Raw genomic sequence first — 21,293 nt, 5'->3', positions numbered from 1 at the left:
ATGTACTAAGAGATCTATACTTTCTGAAATCTCCAGAATTTTTGATCCAATTGGATTACTTTGTCCCATAACTCTATTAGTTAAGCAGCTAATGCAATCTTTATGGGCGAGAGGTATCGACTGGGACAGTGAAGTGCCCGCAGATATTGCCCAAAGGTGGACCGACTACAAAAATGAATTGCCAAGTCTGTCAGCATTAGAAATACCCCGTTATTGTTTTATTTCAAAGTATGTTAGTTTAGAATTCCATGCCTTTGGGGATGCTTCAGAGCTAGGTTATGGAAGTTGTATCTATTCTCGCCTCGTGTCTCCAGATGGCCAAATTTCTACTTATCTCCTCTATGCTAAGAGTAAAGTATCTCCATTGAAGAGATTGAGTCTTCCTAAATTGGAATTAAGTGCTGCATTAATGGCTTCCAAATTGCTTAAATATGCCTTAAATGTCTACAACATTCCCGACGTACAAAATATTTATGCTTGGTCTGACTCGACTATAGTCCTAGGTTGGATAAGGTCACCGCCCTGTCGTTGGCGCACTTTCGTCTCAAACAGGGTGAGTCAGATTCAAGACAATGTAGCACCTGAACGTTGGTTTCACATCAAATCAGAAGACAATCCAGCTGACCTTGCGAGTCGCCCTGTCCTTCCGTCTGATTTAGTTGACTGTCCCTTATGGTGGGCGGGACCAGCTTGGTTGTCGCGTCCCTCCGAAGAGTGGCCCAAACACGAACTTGGTGAATTGGACGAACCACTACCAGAAGAAAGAGCGACCATTCTCAAGGTAATAAAAGGCTATAATCCTGTTGGTGATATTTTGAATAGGTATTCATGCTTACAGAAAATACTTCGCCTTATTACTTATTGGCGTCGTTTTCTTGGCATTCGTTTAAAAGTGGTTTCAGTGGTTAAAAAGGGTCCTTTCACGGAGTACGAGTTATTTCAGAGTCTTCTCCGCATTGTGAAGCAAGTACAAGCAGAAGCCTTTTATGAAGACATTTCCAATCTTTCGAACAAGAGTGTTTGTTCCAAGCCGTTAAGAAAGCTTGCTCCTTTCATCGATGAACAAGGACTTCTCAGGGTAGGCGGACGCCTTTCTCACTCTCAACTTGATTACGATCAGAAGCATCCCGTTTTGCTTCCCAACAAACATAGGTTGACTGATCTCATAATAGAGGATTTTCATAAAAGATACCTTCACTGTGGACAGCAGGCCTTGCGCTATTTTATATCTCAACGGTTTTGGATTTTGGGTGCTAAAGGAGCTATAAAACGTATTGTCCATAAGTGTTTCCGCTGCTTTCGAACACATCCTCAGGTAATAGAACCAAAAATGGGCGATTTGCCTAGTTTCCGCATTACCCAAGCCAAGCCCTTTCAATGTACTTCTTTGGATTTCGGTGGCCCTTTTCAGATACTGATGTCAAGACATAGAGGTTGCCGTACTCAAAAGGCTTATCTATCTCTCTTTGTGTGTTGTTCTACAAAGTGCCTGCATTTGGAACTGGTATCAGACCTATCCACTTCTGCCTTTCTTGCGTCATTGCGTCGCTTCAGCAGTCGACGTGGTAGATGCTCCAAACTGCACAGTGATAACGGTACCAACTACGTTGGTGCAGCTCGATACTTAGCAGATTGCATGGCTAAAGCAGCCGCTGAGGAATTAATCGAGTGGCAATTTTTCCCTCCTTCAGCGCCTCACTTTGGTGGGTTACACGAAGCTGGCATTAAAAGCGTCAAAACCCACATTACTAAAATCATAGGGGAACAATTACTTACCTATGAAGAATTTTACACAGTTCTCACTCAGGTTGAGGCCGTACTCAACTCTAGACCACTTTGCGCTATGAGTAGTGATCCCAACGATCTATCCAGTTTAACACCAGGTCATTTTCTCTCCTTAGCTCCTTTATCAACTATTCCCGATCACGACCTCACTTGTGTTCCTATGAATAGACTTGATAGGTGGCAGTTACTGACCAAAATGCATCAATCATTTTGGAAAAGATGGCATATGGAATATCTTCATTCTTTACAACAGAGAGCTAAATGGGATAAAGATACCACTCTTATCACGCCGGGTACTCTAGTTGTACTGAAGGAGGATAATTTACCTCCCCTCCAGTGGAGACTGGGACGGATTGATTCCATTCACCCTGGTGCTGACGGTGTTCCACGAGTAGTCACTGTCAGAACCCAAAACGGTTTAATCAAACGACCGGTTATTAAGGTATGTCCTCTGCCGGCCAATTAATCACAATTGATAAACTTTAATATTAGCATATTTTGTTTATTTTCTTTTTTTTTGTTGTTTTTTGAAATACCGTTGTATTTGGTGGGCGGTATGTTCAGTTTTGGTTATTTATTTTGTATATTGACACTAAATATTAATTCATTACCTGGGTTTTCTATATATTGATTTCTTTATGATTCGGGGTTAATCGAATACATTTATCAATTTTTATTTTAATTTAATTTTTTATATACTTTATGGTAAAAAACGCGTGTCATTTCACCGCGATAATATGAGCCCTCGGGTTTTGTTTGGCCGAATTACCGCGCATAGTTTTCGCGTGTTTGCGATTGGTAACCCCCACTACATTGCTGCAATGGACATGGTGTGGAGAAAGAAAATCCGAGAGGCCTCGGGGGTCTTACACTAGAGTGCACATAAGGTAGGCCGTTTATTTTATAATTCGAGGGTTTATCCGTAGTTTTGTTTTGTTTGTGATCAAATTTTAAATTAAGAATTTTTTTCGATGAACTTGTATACTATTATTCCACACGCGGCTTCTAAAAGGAAGTCTAGGAAACATTGAGTCTCTTACAGAAACTATATCCGAAAAAAAAAACCGTACCAACAGTATAATAAAAAAAAACAAAAAAAGAAAGCAAGGCACCTCAATTATTAAAACCGAGAATTACAAAATAACTTGAAAAATGTGTTATTGTTCACTGATAAGAGTTTAGCATAGCCATAGTTCCTAAGTTAAAACAGACCTACACATAGAATAATAGTTTGTTTTAAGATCATTAATTTCACTAATTTTATGATACGGTTTATTACACATTTTTGTTTATAGTCTTTTTTTTGTAGTCTTGGATTATGCGTCATTTTATTTTATTTTTTGACAATTTCCTATGCAAACATTGTATTTGTCGATTTGGAAAATAGAGATTAATACGCAATAATTTTCCTCCATCCATATTTCCTTAACGTACAATCTAAGTGAAAACCTGTAAAAATGACACTTTGTATTCTTATGATAACGTTAACTTATCCTTTTATGCCAGGAGTAACAAGCATTTTTTTAAATAAACGATAAGTGTCAAGAAAGTGGTAAACGAATTATAGGGTTGGTGTGGAGGAATCGTACAATTTACTTTCTATAAAAATTAAAAATGAGAGGACTTTGGGTAATGGGCATTTTAATTTTTTTAATCAGAAACAGCCTAATCTACATTATAATACCGCTGACGTACATAGAGAACTTACCGTATTATAAAAGTCAATTTGCGTTACAGTTAAAAACGGGCAAGGTAGTTCCAATACACCAAAAATATGGTAAATATTTCTAGAGACAGAGATAATTTGTGTCCTATTTACACTCTGTATCAATGATGTAGAAAGCATTTCAAATTAGAACAAAAAATGTTCAGTTTTTCACAGTTTTCAATGCTTTTTGACAGCTCTTTCGGTCTTTATTAACAAAAAACCAAAACAGCTGTTATAAAACATTAAAAACTGTGAGAATCTGAACATTTTTTGCTCTAATTTAATTTGTGTTAAATGGATTTTCATCAAGTAAAAGCCACCCCCGTCCGATATTAAAAACCATTTCCACAAATTCATTTTCATATAGGTGCGATCTTTTATTGCAGAATAAATGCAAAGAAAAGTTGGTTTGTGTTTAAATCCCGATAAGAAAATTCTGGCATTATCAGAAAATATTTTCTAGTCTCATTTTGCAGACAGATGATTGTCCAGTAGCTCATTTATTCCGATCGATGAGAATCTTAACTATAAAACATGTTCAGGAATGGTATATATTCATTCAAAAATAAAGACCACCTTAGTAAACATAAAGATGTTCATGCTTTTAACAGCAGACACCAAAACTAAATGCCAGATATAAAATCCCTCTTTAATTGATTCACTGTAAACAGTTTTTTTATATAATCTATTCATTACATGATTGTATACTTTTTTAGTGTCTCTATAAATTTCATCTGTAGTTGTAAAACTTGTTTATTTATCTGTATAGAAAATAAAAATGTTATTATTATTATCATTATTGAAGGCATTGACATATATATTAATTAATTACTATTTCAAATTTATTGGCAGCTTCTATTAAGGTATGCAAAGGCTATCTACCGAAAAAAAAATCGCTGAAAAAATCAAATCCCATGCGTGACAATTTGTCCAATGCCACCAACCAATGTAAAATCATTTTTTTAAATATTAACTACAAATTCTAAGTTTTATCAAGAAATAAAGCCTGAAATGAAGAAAAAATAAAAAATGTATTGCTGGCTGTAACTGAAAGTCCGGAAACATCCGTTAGAAATAATGAAATGAAGATATGTTATTATGATTTAATTTTAATTATTAAACAAATTGTACTATAAACCGACTTTTTATGTAACCTAAGCCTCAAAACGTGTAGCTTTGTAGAAAAAAATTCTGCAACCGGCTAACTTTATAGTCCAGGCAATTTCAAATTGGCAACAAAAATTTCGAAACTAAATTACGCTTTGTTATTTAACAAGTTGTCACTTTCAGTTACGGATATAAGCCAAGGTTTCGATGGGAGCTTAATTGAGTTTCCGCCCGCTTTTGATTTCAAAAATTTCAAGCGGCAAAATGAGAATAAATTACGTCCAAACAAAACAAATAATTACTTAATTAAACACCAGTCAATTCATTGGTTAGAGTGACTAGAAAATATAACTGATAACGTCAATTCAATTTGGGGTTAGAAAAAAATTGAAAGTTTCAAATTCTGGGATATAGGGTTATTCCAGATATCCTTTCGTTTAAAAATATTTCATAGTTTTACTATTTATTATTCTAAATGAAACACCCAGTATATTATTTTACTTTTGGATTTCTGGTATTCATTGCTGTTTTTAAAAGTGAGCATTTTATCCATTCTTGATTGGTGATAAGCGCTCCTGTAATAAACTAAAGCAGGACAGTTAAATTTTGGAAAGTTATAGCAGAAAATATATACAATTTGTCTCGTCTGAAAATGCATACGATAAATCAAATAGAAAATTTCAAAAGAATTATTGTCCTGCCTAAAAGTGTATGTCACCAAAAAAAAAAAAAAAAATCAACGTATCTGAGAAACAATTGATATGGCATCTAATGAAACCGGAAGTGGTCTGGAAGGTAGAATTGAAAACGAACCGAACTAACCTATTTTCTGAATTAACGTCCTTATTAAAAGCCGTTTTTCATATTTAAGACAAGACTTGCTGTTTCATTGACATGACAATTATTTTAAAATTTAAAAATTAAAATGAACTCTCCTTTATTTCAGGGTTAACAAATGATGGTCGATTTTGGCTCAGGTGAGAGTTCGAGTAGGTTCGTTTGTCCAAATGATCGACAGCTCGCCCTTCGAGCGAAGTAAGTAACAATATAGCACAGTTAGCAATTCGTTTATTACCTAACAATTTAAGCAACACCTTTTTGCTAAAATCGCAAAAACTTAAATTTAGTAACACAAAATGGGCTATAGAGTATTTACTTTTGCCTTTGAAATAGCACAAACAGCGGGCAGACTTTGCAGGACCTTGCTAAGCGTTGAAAATAGAAGATAATAACAGTGTAAACTAAAATTTCTGTTTTGTTTCACGATATCGAGTTCCCAGGTGCTACTGTTAAGTTGTTGTTCACTACTTGTTTTTAAAAATCAAATTTTTAGTAGTCTGCTTACACTCTCTAACATTGTGGAGAAAATAATGGTTTTTCTCGATTCTAGCAATGCTTTTCTTTATCACACAGAATTCAGTGAAGTCTCTTGTAATTTTTTTTTTAAATAACAAAGCACAAAAAGTAATAATAAACAAATCAATCTCTGTTTGCGATTATTACATCATTACTAATAATCTTTATGCCTATGACACTCTTTTTCTGAGAATGCCTTAAAACAAGCAACATTATTAATTCTGATTTAAATGGATTCCACTATTCTGTCACTGAAGAAATGCTTCTACTCGATCCTAGTAAATCCTATATATGTAGGTTCAGTTCGTGGTTATTTGCAATACCAATATTTTGTGTAAATAGTTTCTTTGAAAAATTAACAAGATATTACAAAATTAAGGAGCACAAGAAACGAGAAAAAAATGGTTTGGTTATCTGTTTGCATACAGTTATTATAGTCGTGCCGGAACAGTCATCGCCGATAACAAGGAAATTAAATATGGCGTTTTGCATGATTACCAGTTTAATCTATTGATTTATTTAATACATTTGCATGTGAACGGGACACCGTTCATACCCCAATACGATATCACGTACAAAATACTCCGATATACTTGCAAACTGAATCAAGAAAACTCACTCCTAAAACTTAAATCGAATCGGATGTCATTGGTGCAACGCATGCGAAACAAAAAGGATTATCGAACACCACAATGGTTAGGTCATGTGATAGGAGGTGAAATATGCGGATTATTTACTAATAAAGGAAAAACTCCAATTGCTGTTTTGATCGTGATCATGAATAGAATTTTTTTTTTTTAATTTTTTAAGTAGAATAGTAGTGTCGGTTCTAAGTCACTTTTGTTTTGAAGTGCTCGGATTCGCATGAGAAAATTTATTTTAATTTTTATTGCCATTGTTAGTAGTAATCACAAGGAACAGGCAAAATGCAGTTTTTGTGAGTTTTGTACAAACAGGTCCGATATTTGAGAATTTAATACGTTTTATTGCCAAGCAAAGACCCTGGAGCCGATATACTACTTAAAAGACCCCAATTTAAGATACGTAGAGACAGTGTTGATGTCATTTTCAAGCAAATTAAGTAAAAGAAATTTGAATATTTATAAAAACAAATGATTCTTTTGCATCTAGGGCACTCACGAAATTGGAGATTCCATTTTTTCAACAGATTTAGTGCTTTTAAATAAATTAATTTAAGGTAGATTGCAAAAAACAATTTTAGGTACTGTTGAGTTTGCAGAAATTGAAAATAACATGAGCTTCGAAATATTTTAGAAGTTTATAGAGGCAATTTCGCTAATTTCCAAAGAGATTTGGATTTGTATGTAAATTACATACACATCTATAGGCAAAAAAATTTAGGATCTCTGAAGCAATTGTTTAAATTATAAAGAACTAGTTCTGGATCTATTTAAAATAACGTTGATGTTAATAAGCATATCAGAATTCCGTAAATAAGTCAGAATTTCTGATCAACAACTCATATTTCCCAGATTGAATCAGACGAAAGTAATAATTCCTCAAAAAAAAGTCTCCGAGTGTTTGATAAGCAGATCAGAATTCCGGACGTAAGTTAGAATTTCTGACAAATAACTCAGATTTCTCAGGTTAAATCAGAATTACTTAGAAGCAGATCAGAATTTGTGACGAAAGTAATAATTTCTGACTTAGGTTAGAATTTCTGAGAAACAAGTCATAGTTTTTTAGAAAAAAAGTCAGAATTCCTGAATATCTGAGAATCAGGTTTGAATTCCTGGCTTGAATAAGAATTTCTGAGAAACAATTTACAATTCCTGACGTACGCCTAGGTGATTCAAGTCAAAATTTCTAAGCCGCAAGTTAACTGAGCTAAATCCGAATTTCTGAGCAGTAGGCCAGAATTCCTGACGTAAGTAAGAATTTCTTGGAAATAAATTAGACATTTGGAGAAACAACTCAGAATTTCTGACATTACTCTTTGTCCCAGGAGGGTTTGCGAATGGAAAGACCGGATGTACATTGTAATTCATAAATAATGGACAATTTCTTCACTAGGCACTAGACACCAAAATATTATTAATATTTAATTTGAATTTTTTCCCATTTTTTTATTTACTTTGTAAATTGGTGATTCATTAATAAAGACCTTATTTATTATTTATTTATTTATTATTAGTTTTCTATTGTTCTAAGAATGTTTTCATTTTTTAAGTATATTTTAGTATTTACAAAAAATCAGAAAAAAATCCTTGTACTTTATTTTAAACGCAAATATGTCGTAAAGTAGCTTCCCCTAGAAACGCCCATATTTTCCTGTTAATGGCTCTTCGGCGCTTTCGTAGTTTCTCGAAAAAAGCACTAGACCAAATAAATTATTCAGCGGCAGATTCTCAACTGAGAAGAAAATTAATAAGATTTGAAAAAAAAAATCTTTTCAATTTTTTTTGAGGTATGGCTATTTATTTAAATACAATATGTTTACAGGGTAAGTGAACGACAGAGTAAAGTTTATTATCTCGTTGATTTCAAGAGTTCCGAGAAAATGGTAAATACAAAAATTTACGAGATTGTTAGGATGCATATTTTAAAATTATTTAAAGGTATACGGGGTGCAGCAAAAAAGCGTGACATGCTTTTTTTATTTAAATTAAGCACGCTATTTTTAAATTTCGTTTTGAATACGCTTTGAAATTCTTCACCTTTTTTATTACTAACAATACAACAGATCAGGTAGAGGTAAGCGTTATTTTGACGCTTACCTCTACTTAATAGATCCAGAACTAGTTCTGGGTCTATTTAAAATAACGTTAATGTTCATAATTTTTATTTAATACAACTCAGCTCGTTGTTCCGTTTAGAAGACCAAATAAATCCCTTCATGCGTGACTATATATTAAAAAATTCCTCCTCTATTGTGTCAAACGAAGTAGGTCTCGGACGTCACGACGAGGCGTCGCGGCGCCCTTACAAGCGTCGCCGCTGGCGCCGGAATGTGATATAATTGTTGTTTTGCATCTCCCGCTGCTGTGTCGCCCCTAAATTACGTCAACTATTATCGGAGCTCGAATGGGCAGAAAAGAACGTGGTTTATATATATGGTTAAATAATATTCTGCACAAGTTAAACATATAAATTGCAGCTGCTGTTCTTTGTTTTACCGTGAATTAATATGAGGCACGACAAGCTTCAATTTCATGTTTAACCAACAGCGTTTGAACTAGGATCAAAATATCACAGTTATTATTTATTACCCGCCATCACAGTTATTGGATGGGAATTATATTGAAGAAACCTTTGGTATTTAAGCACATGAAGTTAGGAAAATCATAAACAATCTCAAAAATAAAAATAACTTATTAATTTAAGTATTCAAGCTAACACCTTTACAGATATTTTAAAAAGAGCTCTGGTAATACCAGTATTTAAAAAAGGTAACCCAGAGGTTGTTGACCTATATCTCTACTTCAAATTGTTTCAAAAATTGATATTTTGAAATTAATGCCATTTTTAATAATAATCAGTTGGGTTTTAGAAAAAATAAAAACCCTGTTTCAGGCATTCTCAATTTAGTTTCAGACATTACAGGATGCATTCCAGAATTGGCAATATACTGTGTCGATCATGTAATTCTTCCCTTTTTTAAATAAAGTATTCGTAGTTTCTGGTACATATTTGGTGAATTTTGTTTAAAACTGATTTGAAATTTGTAGACGTCCTTCGAGTAATTTTTTTGCAGATTGAAAACGGGATGGAGTGTAAAAACGGGCAGTTTTGGACATTCCTCCACCGGTCCACCTCTTGGGGAAGACGAACAGGACGCCATCGTTCAAGTGATACGAAGGGCGGAAAAGCTGGACATTACAGAACAAGAAAGGGTGAGAGGAAACCGCGAGATTTATTCAGGTCGAAAGGTCTCCATCTGAAATAGGTCGGTCGTTTGGTGGAACGTTTAGAGACTCTTCGAAGGAACGCCTTAGGTAGGAGCCCAAATCAGTGTTTGTTGTGTGGCGACAGCTTCCGCATATTGGGACCCCAAAAAGTTCGGTGCATGGATTGCAGGAAATGGGCCTGTCAGAAATGTGTCATAGATGCTTCCAGTGGTAGGCATATAAGGTAGGGCGAGTTATACAAGGTGTTTGGAAATTGAGTTCGGAAACTTGGGAAAAAGACTCAACGCGGTAAAGTAATGGTAGTACGTCATGTAACAAAAATTCGAAATCCGGATATTTTCCCAGTTAGAGCTTTGTTTTTCAAATTTTATTTTTAAAAATTTTCCTAGTGTGTTGTTAGTTCTAAAAGCTATTTTTAAACCACATTTTGACAGATGCTTTGAAACCTTTTCACTGAGTACTCCTTGTATGTAATTGTTTTAAATTGTTCGTGTTCTGTATTTGGTTTCGGATAAATAGATTTTACTGTTGTCTGGAAATTTCCGCGAAATCAATTTCCGAACACCCTGTATTTACGGATATCTAGAAGAAAGTGGGCTTTATATGAAAAAAGTTGCGTAACCTTTATTGCATCTTTATTAACTTTTATTTTGTCAAAGCATATCAATTTCCATTACCAAAAAACCAAAATTATTGTTTTAAAACCGAGATTATTATTCAACCCCATTGTTACAGCCCGTCCAAAAACCATTATCTGTGCATCATTTGCGCGGAAACCAAAGAGATCTGGAAAAAATCCGGAGCATGGTTTTTCAAGAGTCTTCCCAAATACATCCTTCCCAACGAAGGCAGGTTCAAGAGGAACAAGAGTACGCGCATGTCCAGGAAGCACAAAGACGATGACAGCAGTTCGGACGACGAGAGGAACATCGATTGGACCAGGCAGAGAAGAAATTCCGGGACAGAAAGTACCCACGGTTGGTTTTTATTATACCTTACTTGATTCAGATAAATACCAAATATATATAAATTAATAATATATATGGCGTGCCGTTTAAGAAAATCTAGATTTTTCAATTTATAACGGCCCAAATGTATTCGTAAATTTTGAACACCCTGTAGTATCCAATGCCAACTCCGATGCATATATCTTTTACGTCAAAATAACGCTTACCTCTACCTGATCTGCCTTCAAAATAATGGTGCTACAGTAGATATGTATTGTTAGTAATCAAAAAGTTGAAGAATTACAAAGCGAATTCAAAACGAAATTTAAAAATAGCGTGTTTAATTAAAAAAAAAGCATGTCACGCTTTTTTGCTGCACCCCGTATACTTGAAAATAATTTTAAAATGTGCATCCTAACAATCTCGTAAATTTTTGTATTTACCATTTTCTCGGAACTCTTGAAATCAACGAGATAATAAACTTTACTCTGTCGTTGACTTACGCTGTATATATATTGTACTTAAATAAATATCCATACCTCAAAAAAAAAAAAATTGAAAAGATTTTTTTTTTCAAATCTTCTTAATTTTCTTCTCAGTTGAGAATCTGCAGCTGAATAATTTATTTGGTCTAGTGCTTTTTTCGAGAAACTACGAAAGCGCCGAAGAGCCATTAACAGGAAAATATGGGCGTTTCTAGGGGAAGCTACTTTACGACAAATTTGCGTTTAAAATAAAGTTAAAAGATCTTTTTTTGATTTTTTGTAAATGCTAAAATATACTTAAAAAATGAAAACATTATTAGAACAATAGAAAACTAATAATAAATAAATAAATAAATGATAATGTCTTTATTAATGAATCACCAATTTACAAAATAAATTAAAAAATGGGAAAAAATTCAAATCAAATGTTAATAATATTTTGGTGTCTAGTACCTAGCGAAGAAATTGTCCATTATTTATGAATTACAATGTACATCCGGTCTTTCCATTCGCAAACCCTCCTGGGACAAAGAGTAATGTCAGAAATTCTGAGTTGTTTCTCCAAATATCTAATTTTATTCCCAGAAATTCTTACTTACTTCAGGAATTCTGACCTACTGCTCAGAAATTCGGATTTAGCTCAGTTAACTTGTTGCTGAGAAATTTTTACTTGAATCACTTAGGCGTACTTCAGGAATTGTAAATTGTTTCTCAGAAATTCTTATTCAAGCCAGGAATTCAAACCTGATTCTCAGATATTCAGGAATTCTGACTTTTTTTCTAAAAAACTATGACTTGTTTCTCAGAAATTCTGACCTAAGTCAAAAATTCTGACTTTTTTTTTCAGAAATTATTACTTTCGTCACAAATTCTGATCTGCTTCTAAGGAATTCTGATTTAAGCTGGGCAATCTGAGTTGTTTATCAGAAATTCTGACTTACATCCGGAGTTCTGATCTGCTTCTCAAAAATTCTGACTTTCTTCTTAGAACTTATTTCTTGTTTCTTAGAAATTTTTACTTACTCCAGAAATTCTAAATTGCTTCTCAGAAAGTCTGACCTAAGTCATGAATGCTGACTTGTTTCTCGGAAATGACGTCTTATTTCTCAGAAATTCTGACCTGCCTCTCAGATATTCCCCTAAAAAATTGACTAATTAAACTACCTAGTACCGTAATTGGGGGCCCAAACAACGTGCCTTTCAAATATTCAAATTCTCTGGATGGCAATTTAAAATCGAGTTAACTGCTGTAATCCATTTTCTCGTATCCTGTCATTAGGCGACCCATCCATCACCTGATGTAAACGGGTCATTATAAAGGCGACAGAGCGGGAAAAACATTCCATGTGCAATTCGTTCTCATTCGGTTCCTCATTTGCCTCAATCGATATTTAGATCCTGTGATGTTTTTCTCATCGTTTCATCTTTTGTTTTGCATCTTTTTATACGGGCAGAAATTTTGTTTGCCTCCCAGTCTGGCGGCTCGGGCGTATTTTCGTGCACTGAAAATGAAACTTCATAAACAGGCTGGCTCGATTTTTTCAACGTCAAAAAGGCAAATATTGGTTTATTCGCGTGCAACGCTATTAAACGTGTTTCTACATTTTTCAAAGAAACTCCCACATTCTGTTATAATAAAAATTAAAAGAAGATCTCACGTATCACCGTTATTCGAGGGTGATGTAAAAGATATATACAAGGGAATTTGAAGTAGATGCTACAAAGTGTTCGAAATTAAAGAATATATTCAGATTACTTTAATTTGAAAAATATCGATTCTCTCAAGGCCTCAAAGACTAGCGATTTTTTTGGAATTTTTTCAATGTATGTTATAACAATACATGTTTGCGTTTATGTTTCAGATATTCTCGATCATGAGAGTGGCAGTTTTGTAATGTCTAACAATTTCAGGTAATTTTTGGAGCCGCTAAAGCTTATTTTGTCATTAACCGAGCACATTAGGCAGCAGTTAATATGGTTGATAGATTAACTAAGAGAGTTAGGGGAAAAAACTAATTTCGATGTACTGAAATGGCCACCACAGGGCGTAATTTTGAGCTTTGAAACTCGTTGAAGTGAAGTGAAAGTGAAAACCGCATTTTAATTAGTCTAGTCTAGCCCAACATTAACACAACAAAATTGATTGAAAGAAAGTATTATAAATATATAATAGATTTAGCCAATTACAGTAGTCTAATCTCTTATCAGTTTCTAAAAGAGATTGATGAAATTCAATATGATAAGGAGGTGTTTTATAGAATTCAGTATTTTGATTTTTTACTCATAACCAAGTCCAAATATACTGCTTAAAATATTGATGAGTGGGTAAACTAGACTGGACTAGATTCGAGCTAATTTTTTATTTAAAAAAAGTGAGATTATTTAATATTTGAAAACATAGGGATATAGCAACGTAGTAACAATTTTTATGATATTATAAAAAAATAAGGAACTAAACTTTTATATCACTTACAGCCAACTTCTTTTGAGCTTTCAATTCTTTTATTCATATTTTAGGTTAAGATGAAGGTATTGAGATGCGGTCTGGTGGCAGGCTACTCAATCGCAACTAGGGTTTATTTTAGACGAACGAACTTTTATTTCAATCACAACCCATAGAGTGGAGATGCCTACCAAAAGTCAACTTCTTTTACGGTTTTCATTCATTTATGTCATATTTTAGGTTTGTTGCTGGGTTTTTGGGTTTTTACTTGACCGTCTAATAACGTTTTCCATACCATACTGTTCCAGTTTAGCTTACTAATTGTGAAACACCCTGTATAACTTGAAATCTGAAATTTAGTAGACAGACGAGTTCGAGCGACTCCCACATCTCAAAGGAGCTCGAACCATTGAGAAGCTACGTAGGATCCACTACTCTGACCGATTCCAAAACGGGGGAGGACTCAGGGAATGACGTTAAAGGTGAAGCAGGTAACACCAAGAAGCGATGCTTATTTTTAGACAAAAATATTTCTTCTGTGGATATTCCAGATAGTCTCGGGGCGTCTAGGCGAGAGTCGATGGTCTCGAGATCGATGTCCGAATGGAATTGGAGCGACTCCAGGAGTACAGAAGAGAAGATGTCTCCCAGTACCAGTAGTATGAAAGTAAGTTAACTTAAAATAACTTGTGACCGTGATACTCAAAGCAAAGTAATGGCAGTGTTTACAGATCCTCAAAAAGCTTTTGGTGTGATTGTGCGGTCATGATTGTCAAGTCACACGCTGAGTCGTTGGATAAGAATTGATATCTCAAAGTTCACAACAACTGCTTACCTATTCTTGGTATTTTTGTGGCACCAAATGTGGCACATCAGTCGTAATTATGTAGTAGTTAGTTACTACATCTCCAACAATTATCAGCAATTACCACTCATGTCACTTCCTCCTCAGAGTTCTACCGACGCCGCTGACCACAAGCCTCCCGTAGACACATCTATGGGCATCATAGAACTCTCGCTGAACTACGACCAAATGTCCAGCACCCTACACTGTACCGTCTACAGGGCGAAGAACCTGATGCCCATGGATATTGCCGGCTTGTCCGATCCATTTTGCAAACTGAATATATTGCCCAACGCGAAAGTGTCCACGAGACTGAGAACCAAGACGGTGCACAAGACCAGAAACCCAGAGTTCAACGAAAATCTGACCTTCTATGATATTACTGAAAATGATTTGGCCACCAAATCCCTTCACGTGTTAGTTGTTGACGATGATAGATACGGACACGACTATATGGGGGAAGTCAGGATCAAGTTGGCGAAATTAAAGGTTCAAAATACGATATATGTAAGTAGTGTGGTTGGTCTTGTTGGGACATAACCCTTTTATATTTCTCCTTTTCAACAAAAATAGAAAACCACTCCTTTTCACTGTCTTTTAATTGCGTTGCCTATTAATATCAAACAATTCTGATTTAATAAATCCTCTCTTCGATACAGAGTGAAGCATAATATATTGATAATTAGCTTTTTAAGAACTTGCAGAGCCAGCTGAACGTTTACTAAAAATTCAACCAGGGTAAATTTTGCAGTCCAGAGTTTTCTCCTTTGATTTTTCCCTGGATACTGGTTTGAAGCATTCGACTCCTCATGGCATGTCACATGTACAACAGTTTTTCCTATCACTTCCTATCACTTCCACTTGCCCATCACTTCCACGCTGGTTGCTATCTATATTCTCCTACATATCCACGTCCACAGACCTCTAATCTCAACAGTACAAAGCTTAGATCTCGTCTGCTGAAATCTACTACCAGTTTCCTCGATATTTTACTGGGTATCTGTTATCGATCCTTTCCTATTAGTTTAAGAACATCCGACGGCAGTTTGCAGTTCCTTGACAAGTACAGATCATATATATCTCCATCTTTAACTACGTCTGAACCCAGTTGCACTTCAATAATTTCAAAATGGGTTTGTCGTCTCTATTTTCAAACAACTGTGAAGTGTAGTTCATCCATATTTTTGGTTTTTGTTATATATTTCATGGCTAACTTACGTGTCTCTCTATTGCAGCTGACAGTCCCGTTGGAGAACTTAAGGCCAGAGCAAAAGGGTCCTCTGCCGGCACCCGAATTGAATCAGTGGTTCGATTTCGACTTGTGGTCCAGGGGACAAATTTTGCTGTCGCTGTGCTACTCGACAAAAAAGAGAGCCCTCCTGGTCACAGTTCTACGTTGCGCTAACCTCCTGCCTATGGACAATAACGGGTTCTCCGATCCCTTTGTGAAATTGTGAGTAAATTGGTGTTGGTGTGTATTTTTGAAATGGTAGAAGAAAGCCATTATTTAAGCATTACAAAATTGAAGATAATACTTCTTCTATTCCTACCTTTTGAGACGAGAACTATTGTATCTTGTTTCGCCAAATTTTGAAAAAATCGCAAAAGTGAACCAAAAATACCACTATGGGGTAGTTCCTTTTTAACATCTAAGAGTCTGAAGGGTGTTTCGTTAAGTATCATGTCAAAGGTTGTGCTAGAATCAAGTAAAACCAGGGCAGTAATTTTGTTTAAATCATAAGCTTCAAAAGTGTCATCTATTACATCTGCAAGGGCACTTTTACAACTATAACCAGATCTTTGGGGCACAAATACTGTATATATCGAAATATCGGAAACCGCTTTGTTGGCAGAACACTAATAGAAAGTAAATGCTCAAACTCTGTGGCTGCATGTAAAATATCAAAATTGTCGTCAAAAATGTGTTTTTCTGGGTTTTAGTGTGTTATAATCTAGACTATTGTTTTTGAACGCTCTTTTATGTTCGTTAATGCGTTTCTTGAAGGATCTGCCTATTTGTCCAATATAAATTTTAGGACAAGATCCGCATTTCAACCTGTAGTCACCTGATGTTTGAGATTTTGGATATTTTGTTATTCTGTTCAATTTCGATAGTGATTTTTATACGAACTTTAAAGTCCACGTGCACGTGATGTGAAGTATTCAAATTACGTAGATATTTTTTAAAATTAAAAATTATCATTTGGTTTGTATATTCAAATTTGTGTTTATTTCTTCTGTCGAGTCTTCCAGTCCTTTGGACATCGGATACAAACTTGAAGCGAGCATTTCGCGAACGAACCAGGCTAAAAATACTTTCCGATTCGCTTTTAACCATCCTCTCCCTCCCTAAATTATCGTTATTAGATTGAAGCTTCACAGATTACTTGAGAATACACGAAATGTCGTTCCGAGATCGCTGCGTAGGAAGGACTTAATATCACCAAAAAAAAATAAATAAATAACTAAATGAAATGGAGCGACATTAATAAGTAACTGTTTCGGAGGTATTTTATTCATCAAGTTTTATTAATTATATTAATAGTTATATTATTATTAATTAATTATAATGATAGTTAATTATAACATCAGTGTCACTTGCTGTGGCATATTTAATTAAAAACAACGAAAAGAAGTTATGGAAAAGGTCTAACAATGAAGTAAGTGTCATGTAAATCTTAATAATAAAAAAAACATAGTTTAAATTTTTCGGTCTAAACTGAAACGCAAAGAATATCTGAAATGGCTGACGCTGTTGGGGAAGCAACACTAAAACAAGAGGGAGAAAAAATCGCACACCTGTAAAGGAAAGAACAAAATAGAAATAAAAGAGAGTAACAGGAACAGTGCAACCTGTTGCTCGTTCGAGTAGCAGTCTTTTTCTGTTTTTAATTAGATACCGATTTCAATAAATAGAGTGACTGGGGAGAATTAGTCTGAACTCTTCTAATGCTCTTCTGGATCCCTCCTGCGTCGGTTTTTGCTGAGTCGAATTTGCTGACGTTTCGCCAATGTTGGCTTCTTCAGAGCTTGACTGAATCCAAGAAGCCAACATAGTGATTGGCGAAAAGTCAGCAAGTTCGACTCAGCAAAAGCCCACGCATTATTAATCCAGAAGATTTGTAAAAAGTATTACAGTAGCCTGTGAAAGTTTCTTTGAAAAATTAGCTAAGGAGTTAATAATCATTATAAGGAATTTAATATTTTAATATTTTTTGCCTCTGGGATTGATTTAAGATATGCCTTGTCAAAAATAGTGAAACGTGTAGTAGTAGGCTCGATCAAATTATTTAATCAAACAGTTATTTTCAATATACTAGCAAGACAAGCTTTCATTTTCCTTTTGCCAATATCAAAATCATTCATCGGAGACTATGTTAATCGTCAGAGCCAAAACTGGAACTAATACTGGGCTATTTTTCCCAGTATTCTTGTCTTATACAACAAAACACACCAATGTTAAAAAAAAATCAAACATGCGACCCTGTTTTGTAATGGAAATTACTGTGATTATACGGTAATTTGTGCTCTCTCTGTCGACACCGGGGCGTAATAGAAGAAGGTAGGATATTGCCCTTTATACCTATTTTGCGTGGTTTTCTTTGTTTTTGAGAAAAGTATGTGGGACTGTGGTAATGTTTAGTTTACCAATGGCGTGGACTTCAATTAATTGGTAGTTAAAACTGACAGGTTTGTATTTAAATTGGGTGTCCTATATTGTTTTATACCCAAGCAAATATTTTTTCTTTCGGTTTTAACCCGACGCAAAGAAAATAATTTCGAAAACTAAACATATTTTCTAATCTGGGTAATCTTGAAAATTTAAGGACACATGTTTGTATAAGTGTGAATTAAGGAGTTCGAGAACTAATCCTGCACGTTTTTATTTGAAGGCAGCTGAAACCGGATCCCTACAACAGAAAACACAAAACCTCAATCAAATGGAAGAACCTCAACCCGGTGTTCAACGAAGAGTTCGTCTTCGAAACCAGACCTACAGAACTCTACATGCAGAGTCTGTACATAACCGTATTTGATAAAGATTACGGCAAAAGCAACGATTATTTAGGCGGACTGATTTTGGGCGGCTCCGGATCGAAAGGTACTCCCCCATTCTATTGCAAAACCATTTAAAAATCTTCTAAATAATCTGTGACACAGTCGGTGACGGTTGTTTACGTCATTTGCTTGCAGCACCTACGTCAAAGTACCTTTAAATAATGGAGAAGACGCAATTTTACTTTTAACTAAAAGTATAAAAAATGAAGTTGAAAGTTGAAGAAGTCAGAAAACAATGCAATCGTTATTGTCAAAGTCCCGTTCCCTACAAATACGCAACTTTTTCCAAATTTAGACCATGCTGTATCTTCAGCAGATACCGAGGTTCATAGTTTCTCATCAGCATCGTGTAGCTTAATTAGAATCATATCTATCAAAGAGGTTTCAAAGAATATTCTCTAATAATACATTGCTCCATTTTAGGGCCATTGCTCTTTTTAGTTTATACTGCTGACATTTTGATCTGCGTTATGTGCAGTAGGGTGCAAGCATTTGCCGATGACGCTCAGCGCTATTGTTGTTTTGATGGCGAAGACTATGCGATTTACCAGTTATAAAAAATCATGCGCCCTGATTTAATATTAAAGTTAATGACACTAGAACCTGGGAGTTGTACTGCTCACTGAAGATGCTTTCTAATAATAAATATATACTAGGCAAAAGTTTGAGACAAAACTTATGTGAGTTACTTGTCTTGTCTAACTTTTATTATTGTGATTTTGTCTGCGGGTTTTGCTTGGATCATGAGAGTCCAACCCGAATACAAAAAGTTCAAACTCATGCCTCAGAATATCCTTAGGATATAAAGTCAGGTGACTTTTGAGTTTTATCGAAAAGTATTTATTTATATATTATAATTAATGCTGTCCTCTTCAAAAGTTATTTTTTCCAATCTTAGAAGCACTTCTGGTTCTTTCTTACATTATTTTAGAATAATTATTAGTATTAGTCGATATCCTGCTGATAATCCCAACGGGATAATATTCTGAGGGCTTCCTTGTCTTCCTTATTGTCTGCAAATAATCTAATGTGTTTATTTTCAGGACAGAGGCTGAAACATTGGCTTGACATGATCCGCTACCCTGACCACAGACACGAGCAGTGGCATAGTCTGACTGAAGACAGGCTTGATTAACCTCTTATTTGCAGGAACATATGTTTATTAGCGCTCTTATAGCCTTTTTGTGTATTTATTTGACGGTGTTGAAGACGAGAGTCCGCGTTGATATCGTTTGGTTTTGGGTATTGGTACGGAATATTGAAAAATTATATATGGCTTAGGAAAACGAAGACAATATCTAGAAAGTGCAGTTTTCTTATTTTTGTCGCAATAGTCTTTATTGCTGTTACATGTGCTTCGACCAAAAAACAACTCATTGATAAATAAAATTGTTAGCGAGTTAATCGTAATCTCCATTGCTCGTATTTTTTAGTCATAAAAATTAGATTTTTTTCTAAATAAAAGTAAACTGACTAAAGTACCACGATTTTCGAGTTCATTTTAGTCATAAACAAGATCGCCAAATCTTACTGGGGGACAACATGAATATAATGCGGGTTTCTTGGAAAATTCTAATCACAAAGACCATCTATTACTTTAAACTTTCTTGACATTGAACCAAATGCAAATAATGAATTTTTAAAAGTTTTTGCAATTTGCAAAAGACTTCAAGAAAAGCAAAGAAATTTTTCTCACACTTTCAGCACATAAAAATCAGAAAAGTTAATTAGGACCACGGTGAATGTGATTATTTCATTTTTCTTCGGAATGTTTTTGGATTTTTTACTGCTATCACTTCAACATGTTCCCGATCATCAGCTGTATCACTTACTGAAGATGATGCCTCATTTGCATCAGTCGATATTCAAAAAGTCGAAATTTAGAAAAAAAAACTAAGTGAATTGTAACTTTTTTAATAACTAATCTCAAACGAAAATATGCACGTGAACCTATGCCCTAAGCATCTTAATTTTTGACATACAGATTGGTAAAGTTTTTAAAAATGGAATATATTTTTTAATATCTGTATTACCAGTTTAGATATTTTAATGAAATTTAGCACACATGTACTATTCATCAAGTGCTTTTATTTAGTATAGCACAATTTTTTGAAAATATACCTAAAAAAAATACAAATAAAAATTATTCTTACAATCTTCAATCATTTTTAAAGAAATTTTATTTCATGATTTTTTTCAATAGCTTGGTGGTCAATAGTTAACATGACGGCATGCAAAGAATTATTATCATTATTATTTCTTACTTAAATGATTGTCTATTTGTTTAATTAAAATATTTCGAAACATCGAAAGGCAAATACGAAGTACGTAAACTTAAATAAATAAAAGTCTTCTGATATTTTTTTTTTAAAGACACTATTTGGTAACTATAATCTAGATATTTTGTTTTAGATAGACATTTCGTTTTTCACAAAAAGAAGTTCTCGATTTAACTATAGACAGTCACGCCACTAAATTTTTTTTGGCTTATTGTCATTATAAGAGAAAACCTTTATACTTTTGAAAAATTGAAATCAAGTGGCTTTTACTTTACTTTTACTTTATATATATATATATATATATATATATATATATATATATATATATATATATATATATATATATATATATATATATATATATATATATATATATATATATATATACCTATATATATAGATTTTTTGGCA

At 34.3% G+C, this 21,293-nt stretch overlaps 1 protein-coding gene across 1 annotated transcript; it reads left to right on the top strand.

Annotated features, from left to right (window-relative positions):
- Positions 1-224: 224 nt before the first annotated feature.
- Positions 225-20,985, top strand: LOC132706112 (rabphilin-3A). The gene is made up of 13 exons (XM_060677229.1): positions 225-781; positions 839-2,672; positions 5,547-5,635; positions 9,672-9,810; positions 9,864-10,048; positions 10,561-10,802; positions 13,120-13,168; positions 14,061-14,191; positions 14,252-14,367; positions 14,653-15,051; positions 15,780-15,997; positions 18,438-18,646; positions 19,647-20,985. The coding sequence occupies exons 3-13, from the start codon at positions 5,556-5,558 to the stop codon at positions 19,736-19,738; spliced, it is 1,860 nt and encodes a 619-aa protein (XP_060533212.1). The 5' UTR covers positions 225-781; positions 839-2,672; positions 5,547-5,555; the 3' UTR covers positions 19,739-20,985.
- Positions 20,986-21,293: the final 308 nt, after the last annotated feature.

This window comes from Cylas formicarius, unplaced genomic scaffold, assembly GCF_029955315.1.
Source record: "Cylas formicarius isolate icCylForm1 unplaced genomic scaffold, icCylForm1.1 PGA_scaffold_8__14_contigs__length_24414737, whole genome shotgun sequence".
In the NCBI taxonomy this organism is placed as follows: domain Eukaryota; kingdom Metazoa; phylum Arthropoda; class Insecta; order Coleoptera; family Brentidae; genus Cylas; species Cylas formicarius.
The sequence above is the reverse complement of the archived record's forward strand: the minus strand, read 5'-3'. Positions and strand labels throughout refer to the sequence as shown.